The sequence below is a fragment of the Grammomys surdaster genome, unplaced genomic scaffold (genome assembly GCF_004785775.1).
Source record: "Grammomys surdaster isolate TR1022 unplaced genomic scaffold, NIH_TR_1.0 126028, whole genome shotgun sequence".
In the NCBI taxonomy this organism is placed as follows: domain Eukaryota; kingdom Metazoa; phylum Chordata; class Mammalia; order Rodentia; family Muridae; genus Grammomys; species Grammomys surdaster.
In genome coordinates, this window is record NW_021620841.1 from 3,785,944 (window position 1) to 3,804,330 (window position 18,387).

The following is an 18,387-nucleotide window of genomic DNA, read 5'->3' on the forward strand; positions in this document are numbered from 1 at the left end:
GTAAATCCCCTCATTTAAGTAATGATAAAATACACTCAATATGTTCGTGGGCTTTATATATGTACAATTGTCTGTTTCCTCCTTTCAACCTCCCATCAAGGTGAAGAAGGTTAAATATGCAACCAGTTGGTACTGAGAGATAACAAGGGTAAACTAAGAAAACATATGTTGTATTTTTTAACAATACTTTTATATCTTCACATAAATGTGCTTTTATATCTTCATAAAATGGCTGGCAAGGTGGCTGAGTACGAAACATACTTGTTCAAGTTAAAGGATCCAACTTTACATCCACAGAACCTACATTAGTGCTGGTTGAGTATGGTGACCTGCCTGTAATTATAGACTTTGGAAGGAGAAGGAGATGTGGGATCCCTAGAGCATGCTGGTTAGTTACAGAAGGTGTACAGGGATCAAGCAAGACTCTCAATGTCAGCTTCAGGTGTCCATATGCACATACAAGTCTGCATGTAAATGTACAAACTCATACACTCATCCCCAGACACATACAAACACACATAAACATTGATAGGCATACCTACCACATAGACATATTAATAAAAATAAGTATCGTGTAAATACTGTTGTCAAATGTACGGTATTATTGACAAATAACTAAATGTTTCAAATTAGTGACCTGCAAAAATACTATTTCCTGTTAGGTCTATCAAGCTAGTTACTTGTTTGAGGTTTCCAGTTTCATACTGATAAAATGTTCAGGCTAGTTACCCATTTTATACTAGGTATCTGTTTCAGCTTGGGTAACTGTTTTAGGTTAGCTAGCCTTTTTTATATAAGTTGCTTGTTAAAAACCAGTAATGTCTCATACTTCCAGTAGTCATCCATTCCAAGTAATTGATCATTCCACACTAGTTACCTTCTTACCTGTTAGTCGTCTACTTCAGGTCTGTTAATTGTTTGTGGCTAGCTGCTCTTTTGACATGGCTACTAATTACCCACTAGAGCTTAGTTAGTTATTTCACACCAGTTACCTGCTTCAGGCTAGTTAAATGTTCCACATCAGTTACCTGTCTCAGGGAGTGTGCTGACGTTACATCGACTTTCATTGCCTTCACCAGCTGAAGTCGATGCTCTTACTTCAAAGACGTATGATGTATTGGCAAGAAGTTTTGTGAAAGTATATGTGGGGTCTCTGGGGGAGACTTTGGTAGAATTCCCTTCAACTGTTACCATATAGTGAATAATTATTCCATTTGCTTTTCTTGGTGGGTCCCACATCACTGATACTGACTGCCAGTCACGTGCTACACACACTGTATTCTGTACAGCATCTGGAACTTAAGAGGAAAACATTTGCTCAAAGTTAAAATTTATAGTAAATCGTTCAACTATGCAGGCAAGAGATAAGATGAGATTTTGTGAACAAAGAAAAACTACAAATCTAATATGTCAACTTTTCCAATGTATGTGTAACAAGTTCTTAACATAAATGACTGTACTCTACTCTATTGCTAATGCTTACAAAACTGAGCATTTAATGGAATGCTTTCCTAGGTCCAAGCAGCCAACACATTTTCATAATCTCAGAAACACATTGGCCTCAAACCTAGGCAATCACAGATGCCAGCTTTCTTAATCATGACTGTGCAACCTTCTCAATACTTATTACTGAACATTATTCAACACACAGTGGCCAACTATTGCTATTCTAGGCCCAACAGTGCTAGGAAGCAAAGTGGAGATTTTTTATTGGAGATCTTTGAAAGAATACAAACTATTTTAGAAGCCGTTGGAAGGATTGTTTAAAGGCTCTCAGGTTTTCCTACTAGAATGTCTCTCGATCTACTTGATAATAACTTCTGTCCTCTGGGGTAATTCGACATAATTTACATAAATGAAGAGCAGTATACATCCATGAACATGATTATATGTCAGAGACACTGGCCACTTTGCAAAGCAATATCCAATTATGTCACTTAGTTTTAATATTAATAGCATAACTTCATTGTTATAGTAAAATGAGGATGGTGGGGGAAAAGATCATCTGATTAATTCACAGATTATAAACTGTTCAAAGCAGAATAAAAGGATGCTCCTATCCTATAAACATGACTTAAAGAATGCTCAAGAAATTTATAGCTTCTCAACAATCTTTCTCTGGACCTATGTGTATCTCTCTCTTATAAACCCTTCTTCTGTAGGATGAATACATCAGTGCAGAAAGGCAATACTAATATGTGTCTGACACATGCAAATCAAAGGTTTAGGAAACTTCAATCTAACTGACACTATGAATCCCCCAGACCAAAAACAAAACAATTAATGTACGAAAATGAAAAGTTTCTATTATTTTTCTAGCCTGAGCATTATGTTTTGTGACATGAGTTTATGTTACTGCTAGAAATATTAGTTTATGCAGTAGTTTGTAAGTGATAGTCCTCAACATTTATTAGTTTTATGTGAATGATAGTAAATATTTTATAGTTTCAAAATCTTTAGCTATTTTCCTTCAAGATGACGCATACTCCCTTTAGTCACGGCCACCAGCACCTACCAACAACAAAGATGAAGTTTCAGTTGGGTTATTCACTAAGCTTTGAAGGTACATTCTACCTGTTCTGCCTGGGTCATGGCTCCTTCATGCAAAGAAGGTGATATTTGTAATAATATTTACACACAATTTCCTGCATGTAAAACTCTCTAATAAGTAAAAATCTAATGAATCTTTTCAAATATTTTGGACCATTCCTGAAATGAATGTAGCTAATGTGTGTTTCTTCTCAGTTAAAGGGAGAAAGCTCAGAGGAGCCCTGAGTCCTTGTCAAGGTTACACAACCTCCAAGTCATGGAGCTCAGATTCTAATTCAGACACTGATTGCACAGCTTGAACCTTATCCACTATAATACTAGGGATTTGACTTGTCTGTGGGCATGCTGTGAAAGGCAATCTCAAGTGTCTGTAAGTTCATGGGAAAATTACTGACTTAGCATCATTAGCGTCCCGTCTCAGTGTGGATTCTCATTAATAAACGTATATTCAGAGCTGCTATGAACTGATAAGAGAAGGATTTTTTTCAGCCATTCAGTAATCATTGTTTAAAAGATTAAAAAAAGGAAGAGAGTTATCTTTAAATATTTGACCTAGTCAGTAAAATGAAAGGGGCATGTTTAACCCATCATTAAGTAATTCATAAATGAGAACAGTTAATGGCCTACACAAAGACTAGGTGTGGCCCATACAAATGTGCTGCAACTAGCCAGTGGCCTTATTAGTACTTGATGTTACATGGGGATTCTATGATGCTCAAGAGGCAACACTGACTCCTGCCTCTCAAATCTTCCAGCTTACCTCCTGAAGAAAAAATAAATAAATTATTGTGACAATTCATGAAAATTTAAATGGCTGCATTAAAAATGACCAATAGGTCATTTTCTTCTCTTCAAAGCCCCACAAAATGAAGTCCCGCGTTGTCACTTCCTTTAAAAACTAGCCTTTTATGTTGTCCTCAGTTCTAAAGGAAGTGCTATATGTAACCTTCAGCACTGGAATTCCATCCCCTTTTGAACAGAATGCTAGTGGCACTTTACTAAACAGAGAGGAACGGTGAAGGTCTTAAATATGAGAGCAAACATCGCTGAGACAGAAATTGTGACTAACCAGCTTCTTGGGTTGTAAATTTCACCACATTACTGAACTGATTGCCGTTTCCAACTTTGGTAAATGCAGACACACTAACCGAGTAGGTGCTCACAGGCTCTAGTCCAGCAAGTTTGACTTCAGTCTGAAAACCTGAAATATTCTGAAAAAGGAAAAAAAAAATCCTTAGTCACAAGGCATCTTCAAGTACATGTTTGAAATGAACAGGTATATTTGAATATCCTGCATACACTCCTTTTACATTTTACCTAGGAGTTGATGACTATGTATAATTAAAATAATTATTAATGTTTTGTACTTGAGAATATGATGAGCTTATGATACAAGGAGGAACTGGGTAACATTTTGTTCTTGAAGAATCTCATCACTTTTGTCTATGAAGTATGATATTTTTTAGAATTATGTGCTTACTAATTTCCTTTCAACTTGCTAAGCTAAAATTTCAAATTTAAATACAAGTTATGGCTGGTCAATAATATTCATTTTTTTCAAATCTATTCTCTTATATTTCTAATGTCTATCAACATATCTGTATGTATTTACTTATCTATCAGCTCCAGTGTTATAACCAGGGGAAAGAAAGCCACAGATGAAACACAATCTCAGTTCCATGGAACATAAATTGGAGACACCAAACAACTCCTAAATTTCTATTCTGACACAATTTTTAGGAAAATGAGGGGGGAAAAAGAGCAAGGAATGATAGTTGACCAAAAAAGAATATGCTTTCTTTTAGACAAATTTCCTACCAATGATAAGAAATTGTATGTGAAAATGTATCCTAATTAAAGTAAGAGGTCAAGCGAACACACTCATGTGGAGGCTGTAACAGCCATAGAGTTATATGGAGGTCAAAGGTCACCTTGTGAGAGTCCCCCTTCTCTCCTCACCAAGTGGTTTTGGGAATTGGACTCACGTGGTCAAGCTTAGCAGCAAGAATTTTTTACTAGCTGAGCCATTGTGCCATCCAAAGTCTTAAGTTACCTGTGTTGATATTAACTCTAGAGTCCCATTTTAAAATCAACTCCATGGAAAGCAGGTATTTTTGTAATATATGTTTATATACATAGGCACATATGCATGCAATAATAATTAATGAGAAAGGAAGTTATGAACTTGGAAGAGGGCAGAAGGCTTATATCGGAAGGTTTGGAGGAAGGGACAGGAAGGGAGAAATGTTGTAATTATAATCTCAAATTTATTTTTAAAAGAAAATAATCTCTAGGAAGTCACTAAATCTAGTGGGATATATTCTTCCACCTCTCCTTATTTCACACTTATTATTTATAAATTTTGTTAACCAATGATCTGTAGATTATAAGAACTAGTAAAACATAGTCCCTGTCAGCAAGAAAACTGTATTAACTGCTAAAAGTCCACAAGATGTGTTTGTAATAAGAAATTAGGCACACTACAAATTCATTTCGATATTGATTCAGAAGAACTAGTGGGCAGGGAAACGGATGAACTTGAGAGTTTAATTATTCAATGTAATAAATTAGTTTATTGGCTGTTGGATACACTTACACAAAAGAAAGTCTTTTAAAAGCTTTTTACTGAATAAATGACTTCTTGCAGCACAACAGAGTGACCCAATTTTCCAACTGATGTCAATGTCTCAGTGTGGGCTGATGAGCCTTCAGTGACACCAGGGTGGCTCTAATGCTCTTCTGTCTCCACAAAGCCGCAGGCCATTGTGGACAGAAAAAGAATGAAACAACGGGGAAAAAAGAACGAAAAGGAATATAAAGTGGCCCTGGCAATGAAAGTTGATGCAAACCTAAACACACTATCAGGGAAAATAGCCGACAAGGAAAACAGGAATACTAAGGAACTGGGGGAGGAGAGTACATGAGAATAGATTTAAAGGAACGTGAGGAAAATGATAATCATTCAAAAGGATTCAAAATAATGACACACAGAGGTAATCAAATGTAGTAGATTTTTAAGGTTAAAACCACTTGTTCTATATACAGGCAGGTCTGAGGCCCCCTGGTATGTATGTTGTACAGGACTGCCTTGTGGGAGAGAATGCATGGGGCAGGGGACAGGGAATGAGATGAGGTTGGGGGTGGAGAACTCTGGGAGGGGGTTTCCAGGAGGGAGAGCAACATTTAGCATGTAAATAAATAAAATAATTAATTTAAAAAACCCCAAAAAAACAAACCACTTGTTCTAAAATTATATATTTAATACTTTCTGGTATAAAATTGTAGATTTGATACTAATAAAATATTAATAGAAAACATATATTAGAAAAAATAGTTTAAAGATATTCAAATCATATTCAAGCAACAGTATTTTGCTCTTTCATGCTGAAAGCTACCATGACATTAGAGGGAATTTTTGTTCTTTTCTTAATCTGTGCAATGATTGCTAATGAATTTATTATATGCCTGGAATTGTTCAGTGTTTTATATGAATTTACCCTTATAATCTTCATTAATATATGAATATTTTTTATTCTAAATCTTCCCTTGAAGGAAGTAATCTTAAGAGGTTAAGAAGCTTCTAGAAGCATCACTTTAAATCTCTATGGAAAGATTCAAACCAGGTTTTATGGTTTGTGTATGCTCAGCCCAGGGAGTGGACTATTAGAAGGTGTGGCCCTGTTGGAATAAGTGTGGCCTTGTTGGAGTAGGTGTGTCACTGTGTGTGGGAGCTTTAAGACCTTCATCCTAGCTACCTGGAAGCCAGTATTCTGCTAGCAACCTTCAGACAAAGATGTAGAATTCTCAGCTCCTCCTGCACCACGCCTGATTGGCTGCTGCCATGCTCTCTCCTTGATGATAAAGGACTGAACCTCTGAACCTGTAAACCACTCCCAATTAAATGTTGTCCTTATAAGAGTTGCCTTAGTCATAGTGTCTGTTCACAGCATTAAAATCCTAACTAAGACACCAGGTAACTTGATGTCAGCCTTTACTGTTCTGTTCAATATGTTCATATTAAAGATCGTCGTTCTATGAAAATTAGGTCATATATAAATATTCCAATGAACATACAAGGTAATCTTAAGGGTGAGATTACTCCAAGAAAATTATTTCTCTCCTGTGAATATTTTCTTCAGCCTATACAGGCAATCCAAAAAATACAAGGAAACTAAGCTTAAACTTTGAATAGATAATAAGGGGTTACATGCTTGTGTCATTAATACAGGCTTTACAGTTCTGGGAACTGGTCCATATTTAGGAAGTTATATAATGCATAACCTTTCAGATAGTAAAAGACTATATCAAGTTCCAGGAAGGGAGACATTGTTCCTGATGGCAGTAATAAGTAAATGAGCTATAATTGTTGTTCTTGATATTCTGCTCTTCACTTTCTAAGCTGTGCATTCTAGAATGCTGACATACCATAAAAATAAATCATGAAGTCTACAGTGTTTAATGTTTACTCTATATTTTGCATTCTCCTTGCAAATAAAATATCCCAGGACTTCATTTGGTTTCATAAAAGAAAGACATCTTTCTTAAATAAATACTAATTGTAACATACTTTGGCAATCAAATGCTCGTACTCATGCGCCTAAGTTTCAGATACATTGTTCTATTGGATCTTTGCATGTGTACCACTGACTCTACATCCTAAAGAATGGAAGAACGAAGAGATATTGAGGATTACAAATGAATTACAATGGAAAGTCAGAGAATAAACATTTGTTATAAAATGCCAGGTGGTATAGTAGCACATACCATCAAGAACAGTTACCACAAGGCCAGTGTAAACATTTTTATGAAAAAGTTAAAAAAAGATTCATTTGATGCTTATTTTTCCAGTAAAAAGAAGTATATCATGTAGTAAGTTTTACACGAATTACTCTATGTTTCCTAGCATTAATTAAACAGTGTAATTAGTTCTTAGAATGTAGAACCTGTGCATATAGGCAAAATGTTTTGGGAAGTATTCAGCTCAAATGCCTCCCTACATTTTCCAGAAACATTGCATATTTCAGGAAAAGGGATTTTTAAATAAATATTATCATTTTCATTAATTACTGCAGTGTGCTTGGGATCAAATCCAGAGTTTTGTACACAGAGGCAAATACCCCAACCCCTGAGATATTTCTCTAAACACTCCCCTTGATTAAATCAACAGCTCATTTTTCCTGAAGCTCAAAACAATTTAATTCAGTTTCTGAGTTTCTGAAATAAATATATGCTGTTATAATCAACCTACCTTATAAAATACAGTATCAGTCTCATGCTCATGAATTTTAAAACTATATACTTTAACAATACCGCCAGGAAGAGGACTTGGACACCATGTCAGCCATACGAAATCTGAAGTGTAGTTGATTAAAGTCAAATTCTGGGGAGGTGCTAAAGGTGCTGCAGGGAAACACATTATAAAACTCGTGTTCATAAAATGTGTAGCACAGTAATACTATCTTGATTCTAGCTGCTCAAAGAAACTAACTCAGAATTATAAAATAATCGTATGTTGTATTTCTAGAAACAAATATCATAAGTAATTCTGCTCTAATACCTACACCCCCATGTTTCAAAATAGTATTAAACAGAACAGGTAATTCTGAAGCTTGAACTGGAGAAAAAGAAAAAGGAAAACGGTCAGCAAAGCAGGTGAATGGCTGTTAAGTTGGCCACAAACCAAAGATCTAATGTTCTTCATTGTTCAGACTCTTCCTTACAAAGAGCACAGGCTGAATAGAGAAATCACTGGAAACACTGTATTTTCCGGCTTACCTGACTCATCTGTGTAAAAGAAAAGAGTACTGGAAGGACCGAGACCTTTCATCGTTCTTGCAGCAGCAAAAAAACTATATAAGGTAAATGGCGAGAGTTCCTCCAGTACTATGTGGTTACCAGAAGTGACGAAAGTGTGGTTGGCGTGGGGTCCTTGTAAAGTTAAATGGTAACTTAGTATTGCACCGTTTGGCTTTAATGGGGGATCCCACGATAAGAGAATGGAGGTAGAAGAAAGATTTTTAAAAGTGTTGATTATTGGTGGCGTGTCTGGAACTATAAAAGAAAAACAGAATGTTAATGAGACAAAAAACAAATTTTCATTAGTAAAGAAGACACTTCGAAATAATTGGACTTAATTTTATTAGTAGACTGTTTTGATTTTAAGTCACTTAGAACTTACTATGTCTATTGAAAAGATAATTACTTAAGAAAATAACTATAAATACTGTTTTTTTTTAAAGCAGTATAAATACAGATATGGATGCTTGCAGCCAACCATCGGACTGAGCACGGGGACCCTAATGGAGGAATTAGGAGAAGGACTGAAGGAGCTGAAGGAGTTTGCAACCCCATAGCAAGAACAACATCAACCAGCTAGAACCCACAGAGCTCCTAGGGACTAAACCACCAACCAAGGAGTACACATGGAGGGACCCACGGCTCCAGCCTCATGTGTAGCAGAGGATGGCCTTATCTGAGATCAAGGGGAGGGGAAGCCCTTGGTTCAGTGAAGGCTAGATTCCCCAGTGTAGGGGAGTGCGAGGGCCTTGAGGTGAGAGTGGGAGTGGATGGGTGGGTAGGGGAGCCCCCTGATAGAAGCAGGGAGAAATGGGATAGGATAGGTTTCCGGAGGGGAAACATTGAAAGGTGATAACATTTGAAATGTAAATAAATAAAATATCCAATAAAAAAGGCAATATAAACAAAGAACAATAATAATCTACACAATAAGCAATGATGGGGCCTTTCCTACCGTCTTCTTCAGTTTTGATGTGTAGCTGGGCAGTATAGGTCTCAGAGAATCCCTTTTCTGTCGATGGAGTGATTTCAAATATATACTCAGTATATTTCTCCAGATTATCAAAATATATGCTGTTTTCATATGTAATCAGAGGTAGTCTCATGTGCCGCGGGGGACTCCGCTGTAAATTCAGCGAAACATAGTAGAAGACGAGGCCATTTGGTTGAGAGGGTGGCACCCAGCTCACATTTACTGCAGTTGATGAAATGGACTCGAAAGTCAGGTTTCTGACACGACCTTCAGGTACTGAGGTAGGTAGCGATCATAACATAAAAGCCATCAGTTACTCCAGCTACTACAACTTACACATTAAATGTAATTATTGAAACATCATCACTGGCTCATAACTGGTACATTATTTAAATGAAGATAAATGCATATTCATGTGAGTGTAAAATTATTCCAGATAATCGTCATTTTTAACACATGTAAGAATTATGTTACTATCATATTCTCCTGACTTTTCTTTCTTACCATATGGGGATTACGTGTGTTTATATGCAACACATATTTCTAAATTGAATCAACAGTTTACTAATTATCTAAATAATCCTTCTACTTTCCTTATTCCAAAGAGTATCTTTATTGAATAAACAGAGAATAATGCTCAAGGTACATAAGAGACTTGCCCAAGGTGATGTTTGTAGTAAGAATATTTAATGCTAAGCTTTTCTGATTTTCAGTAACTACATGTCTCCAGCCAACAAAACACCAACCCACATTTGTATTTTAAGAAATTATTCCACTTATGAAATTTTAATTTTCAGAGATCAAACTAGGCCGGATAGAAAATTGGAAGTCCCAAAAGATGCAGTGAAAAGTAAATCGTTATTGCTTCTGGCACTTTAACTATGATTGGTAAATTATTATGGGTTGTAGCAGTCTTGGGAGAGATCTATAATTAAAGAATGTCTAAAATGATATTGACCACATTACGCTAAAACTTTTTGTTAAACATTGATCAACTGCATAGTTTCACACAATAATTGTATTCTGTGGGTGAGCCTGTCTACTATTCAAGTTATTTTTTTCCAAGAACGAGCAAGTTTTTTCATGTATATATTGGTAAATTCATGATTTTTCAAACAGTAAACATTGAGATTTAATGCATAACGTAGAAGTTATGTCACACTCATTTCTCAATAAGATTGCTCAGTAGTCAAGAGCACTTGCCGTTCTTCCTGAGGACCTGGGTCAGTTCCCTGAAACCATATGATGGCTCACAACCGTCTGTAACTCCAGTTGTGGGAGAGAGTCCATGTCCTTTTCTGGACTCAAGTCCAATTACCCAATGAACTCACATACATGCAGGCAAAACCCCCATACACAAAAGAAATAAGTCTTTAATATTAAACAAAAGAGAAGCAGAAGCCACATGGGAAATCACAGCAATCCACTTTCCATTGCGTTCTGAAAGCTGAAACTGAAATAAACAAAGCATTGTATCAAGCCTTTGAATAGACATCACAGTTTTGTGAATGTTCAGCACGAACAGGATTCTGAAGAAGCTGTCTGCAAAAAGAAAAATTCTTTTAATTAAAACATACTTTGTTGTGTTTGACACGAAGACAATTAAAAAATTGTTCACGGATTCCTGGGTGTACTTAAAAGTCAGAAAACAATTAGATGCAGGGGATGTGTTTAAAGCAACTTCAGGAACTAATGAGCAGGCCTATGACACAGGTCATCTAGGCTTGTCAGGCTATTGTTCCCTGTCCATTCCAGATGACTGCAACATCTCAAAACAGCAGAATCAACATGATTTTAATGAATAAGCAATACGAATGTCAATGTTGAGCCTGTCCATTATTCAAAAATTATTTCTACCAAGGACAAGCAAAGTATTCTCTTGTCATGCTTGTATTAGCCAATTTATGACTTTCTCCTGGCTACTGATGTTTAAATGTTTCTATAAAGTATGATGGACAGAAAATGTGGTACTTCTTCTATAGGATGCTGTCACAGAACAAATTGGTGAATTGAGATTCAGTGTACATTAGGTGTGAAGTCACAGAAAAAGCAGGCGGCTTCGAAGTGCTTACGAAGAAGCCCGCCAGTGGAGAACTCTCACCTTACAGCACAGCAACAGTCTTTATCACTGTCAGCCCTGTGAAAATAATATTATAGTGGAGGGAAAAGTAGAATAAACTGTCATAGTTGTAAGAGTTTAAACACATTTAAGCTCAAAGGAGAAGTGGTTAAATATGTCTAGCAAGACTCTAATATCAGTGTACACAAATAGAAGCTCCTGACATAGCTATCAGATTTTTAAATGTCCAACTAGAGATAAAGACATGTTCATTTACATACTGTCTTGGTCTGTGTACACATGAATTACATCGCTGCTTTGATTTCCATTTCCAACTGAAGTACTTGCTGTTAGCCAAAACGTATAGTAACTGAATATTGCCAGTTTATATATCCTTGCAGACACTGTCACATTGCCAGGCTCCTTGGTTACTTCAAGAAGTGTAAAATTCTGAAAGATAAACACATCATTTTAATAATTCAGAACTAGTTTTAGTATGCACAGATACAGAAAAAAAAATAGTTATTGACCAGAAACTATCGTTTTCACATTTTAATTCTTAGGAGAAACAACATGAAGTGATGTTATCGTAAAAACTAAACTGGAATTAGGTTTGTTTTAAAAGTGGAATACATGGTAGCAGTTTTTCTTACCAGATCAATACATAAAATATTAACGAGAAAAAGCACTGAGCTTTGCACAGCAGAAAATGTCAAATGGCCAAGAGAGAAGTCTGTGACTCTGCTGTCAGAGCTTGAGTTTCCCTTTGAAACTTTCAGATATTTTTTTTCTGAAGCATTGGATATATTCCAACAGATTTGATAAAAAAATTAAAACAGCCTTACAATTTCTTCTTCCCATTAATAATAATAAAAGTGATGAAGTATTTGCCTTATCTACAAACTCAAACCATTGCAGTTATTTATCTCCAGTGGCTCTTTATATGGGAGAAAAAAAAGCAGTTACTACACTCTTACATACAAAGTAAAAATAAAATTAATTATTTTTTCAGGATTTAAAGAATTTGTTTCAGAATTTCCTTTCTGGACAACATTTAAAATTATATGTATATGATGTATATGTATATATACATATATATTCAAACAAAAAGAATTCTAAAATAAAGAAAAATAAATTTAAATAAAAACACAAAGTTAGCTAAGAATGACATGCAGCTGACTGTGACCACTCTGTGGGTTCTTCTTTCCTCTCTACCCCTTTTCTTCATTTCTTTCCCCCTCCTGACACTACATAAGAGAGAAAACATGATCTAGAGGAAAGGAAGAGATTCCTGAATAAAGTCAGGGGGCAGAAATTGGGCCACAATATCTTTAGTTTCTGCCGATTAGAGACTCAGTTCATTGGAGCAAGTTTGATCTTTGCCATCAGGTTATCTAATTACTTCTTCTTATTTCTTCTTTGCTCATGAGTACTTAACAAACCATGACCAATAGCAACCAACACCAACCAATAACCACATCCCACCTCTTGGGATTTTACATATCTTCTTCAGAGTTCCCAGAATTTCAAATGTCACACAATCACAGAAACTATCTGAAGCTTGCAAAATCAACCCCTTGCCAGAGCCCGAGGCAAATCTCAGTCAGCTGCTATGGACAATCTGAAGCAGTCCCATAGACCCACATCTGAGATTAAAAGAAAAACATATTCTTATAACATTTCTCTGTTTTTGAAAGAAACCAAGATTCAGACTACAGTAGTGCATCTAGTAACGTCAGCACCTGGAAGACTGAATAAAGGGGACTTTCTAGTTCAAGGTCAGTGTCCACTACGCATCGACTTTCAGGAAGGTTGAACTACATAATGAGACCCTGTCTCAATATGTTTACAAGACTGTTTTGTGTACAATGAGAAAAATGCACCATGCAATGTACAAAAATCACTTTAAATCTTTTTTTTCTCAGATACTTGAGCTTTTATTAAACAATTGAACACACTTTTACAATGCCTTGATAGAGGGCTGCCCCACAACTGAACCATCACTTCTGATGAGGAAGAAACTATGGCTTCAGGTACACAGCTTAAATTTGGCCATGCACCATCATAAATGCTTCAACATCTCCAGGAACTGAAAGCTCAGCATGACTGGACCAATATCTAATCTCAAAGGTTCTCACCCCTTAACAATAAAATAAGAATAACTGTTCCCACTTTAGAGAGAATTATTGAGGATTAGTCTCCAATGATACACACAAACAAATTAATATTGTGCTAAATTACAATAAGAAAAAGACTAAGTTGCTTAAATAACATAGTATACTCTAATTGATTAAGCTTATACTCAGGATGATTCTACAATTTGCCAATTTAAAATTCAGTATGTTTATGTGGGACTTTTTTAAACATTGTCTGTCAGTACAATCGAAGATTTGCTTTGATTTTGTGGTGTCTTTTTTGAAAATAGACTTGTTAAATCCATGTAACAATTTCTCAAGAAATGTGATATATGAGATTGGATGCCTTCCAATACCTCAACTTTACAGACAGAATAGCTAGCTAGCTTATATAAGCACCACATACAAGCATTAATTACTGGAAGATTATTTAAATGGATTTTAGAGGGCCTTGGGGGGGGAATAGAATTTATTCTAATTATCTGAAAGCATCACAAATAAGTAATTGGTTATTTTGAATCACTGAACATTCCTGTTAGGTGTATGACTTAGTGTACATAGACACAAAACAAATTCATAGAATCTTAGATCTTATCCAGGTGTTTGTTCCATTTATCTCCTCACCTCGTATTTTTATTTTTGCCTTATTATGTCTTTTGGGTCCAATTATCCAGTTAAACCTGAGTGCTTTATTCATGGATACATAGCCAGAAGGAACCTTGCAGATGCTTTCAGATTTTATTATCAGGAAAAATTATTTTAGATACATATGGCATTCTGTCAGACATATTATGAAAATGTGACACATGTTAGTGGGAAGTGAATAAGAGGTAACTTCCCATACTAAACACAGTGTGTGATGACTGAAGGAATTAAGGAGGATGATTGAACACATGTTTAAAGTCCTCAAGAAAGTACAGAAACGTGGCTTCTGCCCATACTCAAATGCTTCCAAATTCTAGATAACTGCTGAAAATCTTGGTCCATGGCAACAATTTTATGTTCTTTCAATTGAAACATGTATTGATGGTCAAACCTATGCGTGAAACCATTCTTGGAACAGAGGGAATATAAATGTTATATATTCTACTTTTTAAAGATGTTTGCTATAACAGAAGGATACTAAGACTTGGACCAGATGTCTAGAACAGGAGGCAAATAAAACATGTTAAGTGTAGGGTTTTCCACACAGTTCTGCGGGGAGGAAAAGGCAGAAGATAAAAGATATATACATAATCTGCTACATAATTTTTTATTCCAAGTATTTTTTTCTACCAACTTAAAAACAACAGATAGAGAAGATATGCTACTTTGAACATTAATTTTGGGAGTGCATTAAAGCTTGAGAGAATATCAACAATATGAGACTGTACTTCTGAAATGTTTTAACATCATTAGCCTGTTCTCTCTTGCAGCTGTCATGCTTAAAAGCATTCTTAAGGTTACTTAATAGGACATAACCTGTTCTGAGGCAGATGAGTTGAAAATGGGGTCATGCTATCTACTCAGGTATGGATACATAGGCTTGGAAGATCATGCTGACACTATAGGTAGATGTTCAATAAGGTGCAGTTATAGACAATGGGAACCAAACTATAATTGTGCCCAAATTGCAAGTAAATAGGATAGAAGCAAAACTGTTGCTAAGGTTTCACACTACACAATTTTGTGACGCTGCTTTAAAATGGATAAAGATCGAAAATCCTCAAGTCGAATATCTTTCACAGTAAGGAAAACTAATGTTAAGTTTGTGAGCGACTCGGTGGTAAGAAATAACTGTCATGCTTCTTATCAGCTTTCAAAAAGAGAACATATTTAAATAAATTTGTAGTGTACAGGGATATATCTCCCCTCTTTTTATTTTATGAAGATATTGCTTTAAAGTTCCATGGGCCCGTTCCATAGACTCTTGTCCTTGACAGTTATAAGGAATCCCCATAATACGGGTATTATTTAATTACTGCTACAATGTCTCAAATGTTCGACTGCCATAGGCAGTTCCATTATCTGTTTTTTGTTTGTTTGTCTTTCTTTTCTTTTTTTTTTATTATTGGGTATTTTATTTTTCTACATTTCAGATGTTATCCCCTTTCCCCATTCCCCACCCCCAGAAACCCCTTAACCCATCCTCCCTCCTCCTATTTCTATGAGGGTGTGCCCCCACCCATCCACCTACTCCCACCTCCCCTCTCTCATATTCTCCCTCACTAGGGCATCCAACCATCAAAGGACCAAGGCCCTCCTCTCCCACTGATGCTTGACAAGTCTATTCTCCTCTACAAATACAGCTAGAGACATGGGTCCCTTCAGGTGTGTTCCCAGGCTAGCTGTTTAGACCCAGGGAGCTCTAGTTGGTTGGTATTGTCTCACTCCCAATGGGGCCACAAGCCCCTTCAACTCCTTCAGTCTTCTCTCTAACTCCTCCACTGGGAACCTTGTGATCAGTTTGATGGTTACCTGTGAGCATCTGCCTCTGTATATGTCAGGCTCCGGCTGTACCTCTCAGGAGACAAGTATATCAGGCTCCTGTCAATATGCACTTCTGGACATCAACAACAGTGTTTGCATATGGTGATTGCATCTGGGAGGGATCTCCAGATGGAGTGGTTTCTGGATGGTCTCTCCTCCAGTTTCTGCCCCACACATTGTCTCATATTTGCTCCTGTGAGTATTTTGTTACTCCTTCTAAGAAGGACAGAAGCACCCACATTTTGGCCTTTCTTTTTCTTGAGCTTCATGTGGTCTGTGAGTTATGTCTTGGGTATTCTGAGATTTTGGGCTAATATCCCCTTATCAATGAGTGTATTCCATGTGTGTTCTTTTGTAATTGGGTTATCTCACTCAGGATGATATTTTCTAGTTCCATTCATTTGCCTAAGAGTTTCATGAATTTGCCGGGCGGTGGTGGTGCTCGCCTTTAATCCCAGCACTTGGGAGGCAGAGGCAGGCAGATTTCTGAATTCGAGACTTCGAGGCTAGCCTGGTCTACAGAGTGAGTTCCAGGACAGCCAGGGCTACACAGAGAAACCCTGTCTCAAAAAAAAAAAAAAAAAGAATTTCATGAATTCATTGTTTTTAATAGCTGAGTAGTACTCCATTGTGTAAACGTACCACATTTTCTGTATCCATTCCGCTACTGTAAGGACATCTGGGTTCTTTCCAGCTTCTGGCTATTATAAATGAGGCTGCTATCAACATAGTGGAGCATGTGTTCCTTGACTATTTGCATCTATTGTATTGCTAGACCCTCAACCTAGAACTGACCTTAATACATACATGTAATCAAAATGGTATAAAAGCATAAAGGAGGAGGGGGGATTGGGATAGGGGGTCCTAGGGAGGGGAAATGGGGAAAGGGGATGACATCTGTATTGTAAATAAATAAAATATCCAATAAAAAATTAAAAAAAAACAAAAAGAAAACAGAAGATCTTCTTGATGTATAGAGAAAAAAACAGACCTTTCGTTTGGTCTTTGTTCTTAAGGCATTTGTTAAAATATATGTGTCTATAGTCACAAGTATATCTATATTTATATATCTGTCATAAATACTCTTCTTATTAGGTGTGAAGTTATGTAATTCCATTTAGAGGACTGAATGTGAATACTGGACATTGGGTTCTGATGCCTTGCCTTCTCTGGTTCTGATGCCTTTGGCTGAAATGGTTTGCAAAGGTCAGCCCTGGTCTAGTTCCTCAGTAACCCACACTCAACTGCAGATGAACTCAGCAAGGCATACTACAGTCTACCCCTAGAGATCGTCAATCAGAAGTCCTGACTCTGATTAAGCTAAACATCCAAAACATCAAATGGAACTGGGCCATTCCAAAGTATCTGCCGTTTTCTTTCAATTAAGATAACACCCAGAAATAAGAATTAGCAGTCACAATCAATTCAGCAAGGCACTTCTTTCAGTAAAAACCTTGTTTTGTAAATTAGAGCATTTCTTTTAAATTCCTGTTTCCCAGATGATATTCCAACCACCTGTCTGTGTCTCAATCTCACCACTGTTTTTCTTATATATTAAAATATGAAAAATTTTAATCTAGAGAAATAATATAACAATTTTAGGCAAATTTGAAAACATCTTTCTATCTTAAATTCATCTCAGCTTTTTTATTACTTCTATGTTAATATCCCAGATAATCCTTTTCTGCAAATAATACTCCTATAACCTACATTCTACAGACTAATATTGATATGCCCATTGATCTTTATTACATCTGATTGCAAGCAATAATAATGGCGCTGTGATTATAGAAACTCTCTCTTCAAAAATAAAAATATATTTCAGTTGAATAAAATATACTGTATTCTAAATATCTGTCTTTATAACCACAAATATCAATAAATGTAGCCCTGAGCCCTCTTCAATGTAACTTCACTTTCAACGGGTACCCTTACAGAAAAGCACAACCAACCAAGACACACAGTTGTAGAGGCCAGAGTCAATGGATACAGCAAAAATGAGTGAAGATTTTAAGAGCTAGAAAATCACAAACGTTTGCTATGAGACTGTGTCTTTTACTAGTGTCAGAAGATATATCCTCAAAGTCTCCTCCATGTGGCTGCCCAAATGTGAGATGAAGTAGAACAATATCAAAAGGCATGCTACAGTGGATAGGGAAAGTCTGTGAGGCCTCACTGCTATGCAGAGAACTATAGCCAAATAAACAATGCTGAACGTGGGAGAAATAGTCTTCTCCAGGGAAGAACACACCAATTAATTATCCAAATCAAGTAATCAGCCCTGAAAATATACATACAAGTAACATTATACAGACTGAGAAGGTTACAAGTTTGTATTAGGAATGTATACATATAACAGATAGATAGATAGATAGATAGATAGATAGATAGATAGATAGATAGAT

The 18,387-nt window shown here is 36.3% G+C and overlaps 1 protein-coding gene across 1 annotated transcript in view; it reads right to left on the bottom strand.

Moving 5' to 3' along the window:
- The window catches only part of Ptprq (protein tyrosine phosphatase receptor type Q), a 194,640-nt gene that overhangs the window by 103,029 nt on the left and 73,224 nt on the right, over positions 1-18,387 (bottom strand). Inside the window, exons 20-25 of the mRNA XM_028754570.1 lie at positions 11,660-11,828; positions 9,302-9,595; positions 8,326-8,601; positions 7,799-7,950; positions 3,620-3,761; positions 1,029-1,298 (exon numbers count right to left, since the gene is read on the bottom strand). Coding sequence (XP_028610403.1) covers positions 1,029-1,298; positions 3,620-3,761; positions 7,799-7,950; positions 8,326-8,601; positions 9,302-9,595; positions 11,660-11,828 — 1,303 coding nt within the window. The remainder of the gene's footprint in view (positions 1-1,028; positions 1,299-3,619; positions 3,762-7,798; positions 7,951-8,325; positions 8,602-9,301; positions 9,596-11,659; positions 11,829-18,387) is intronic.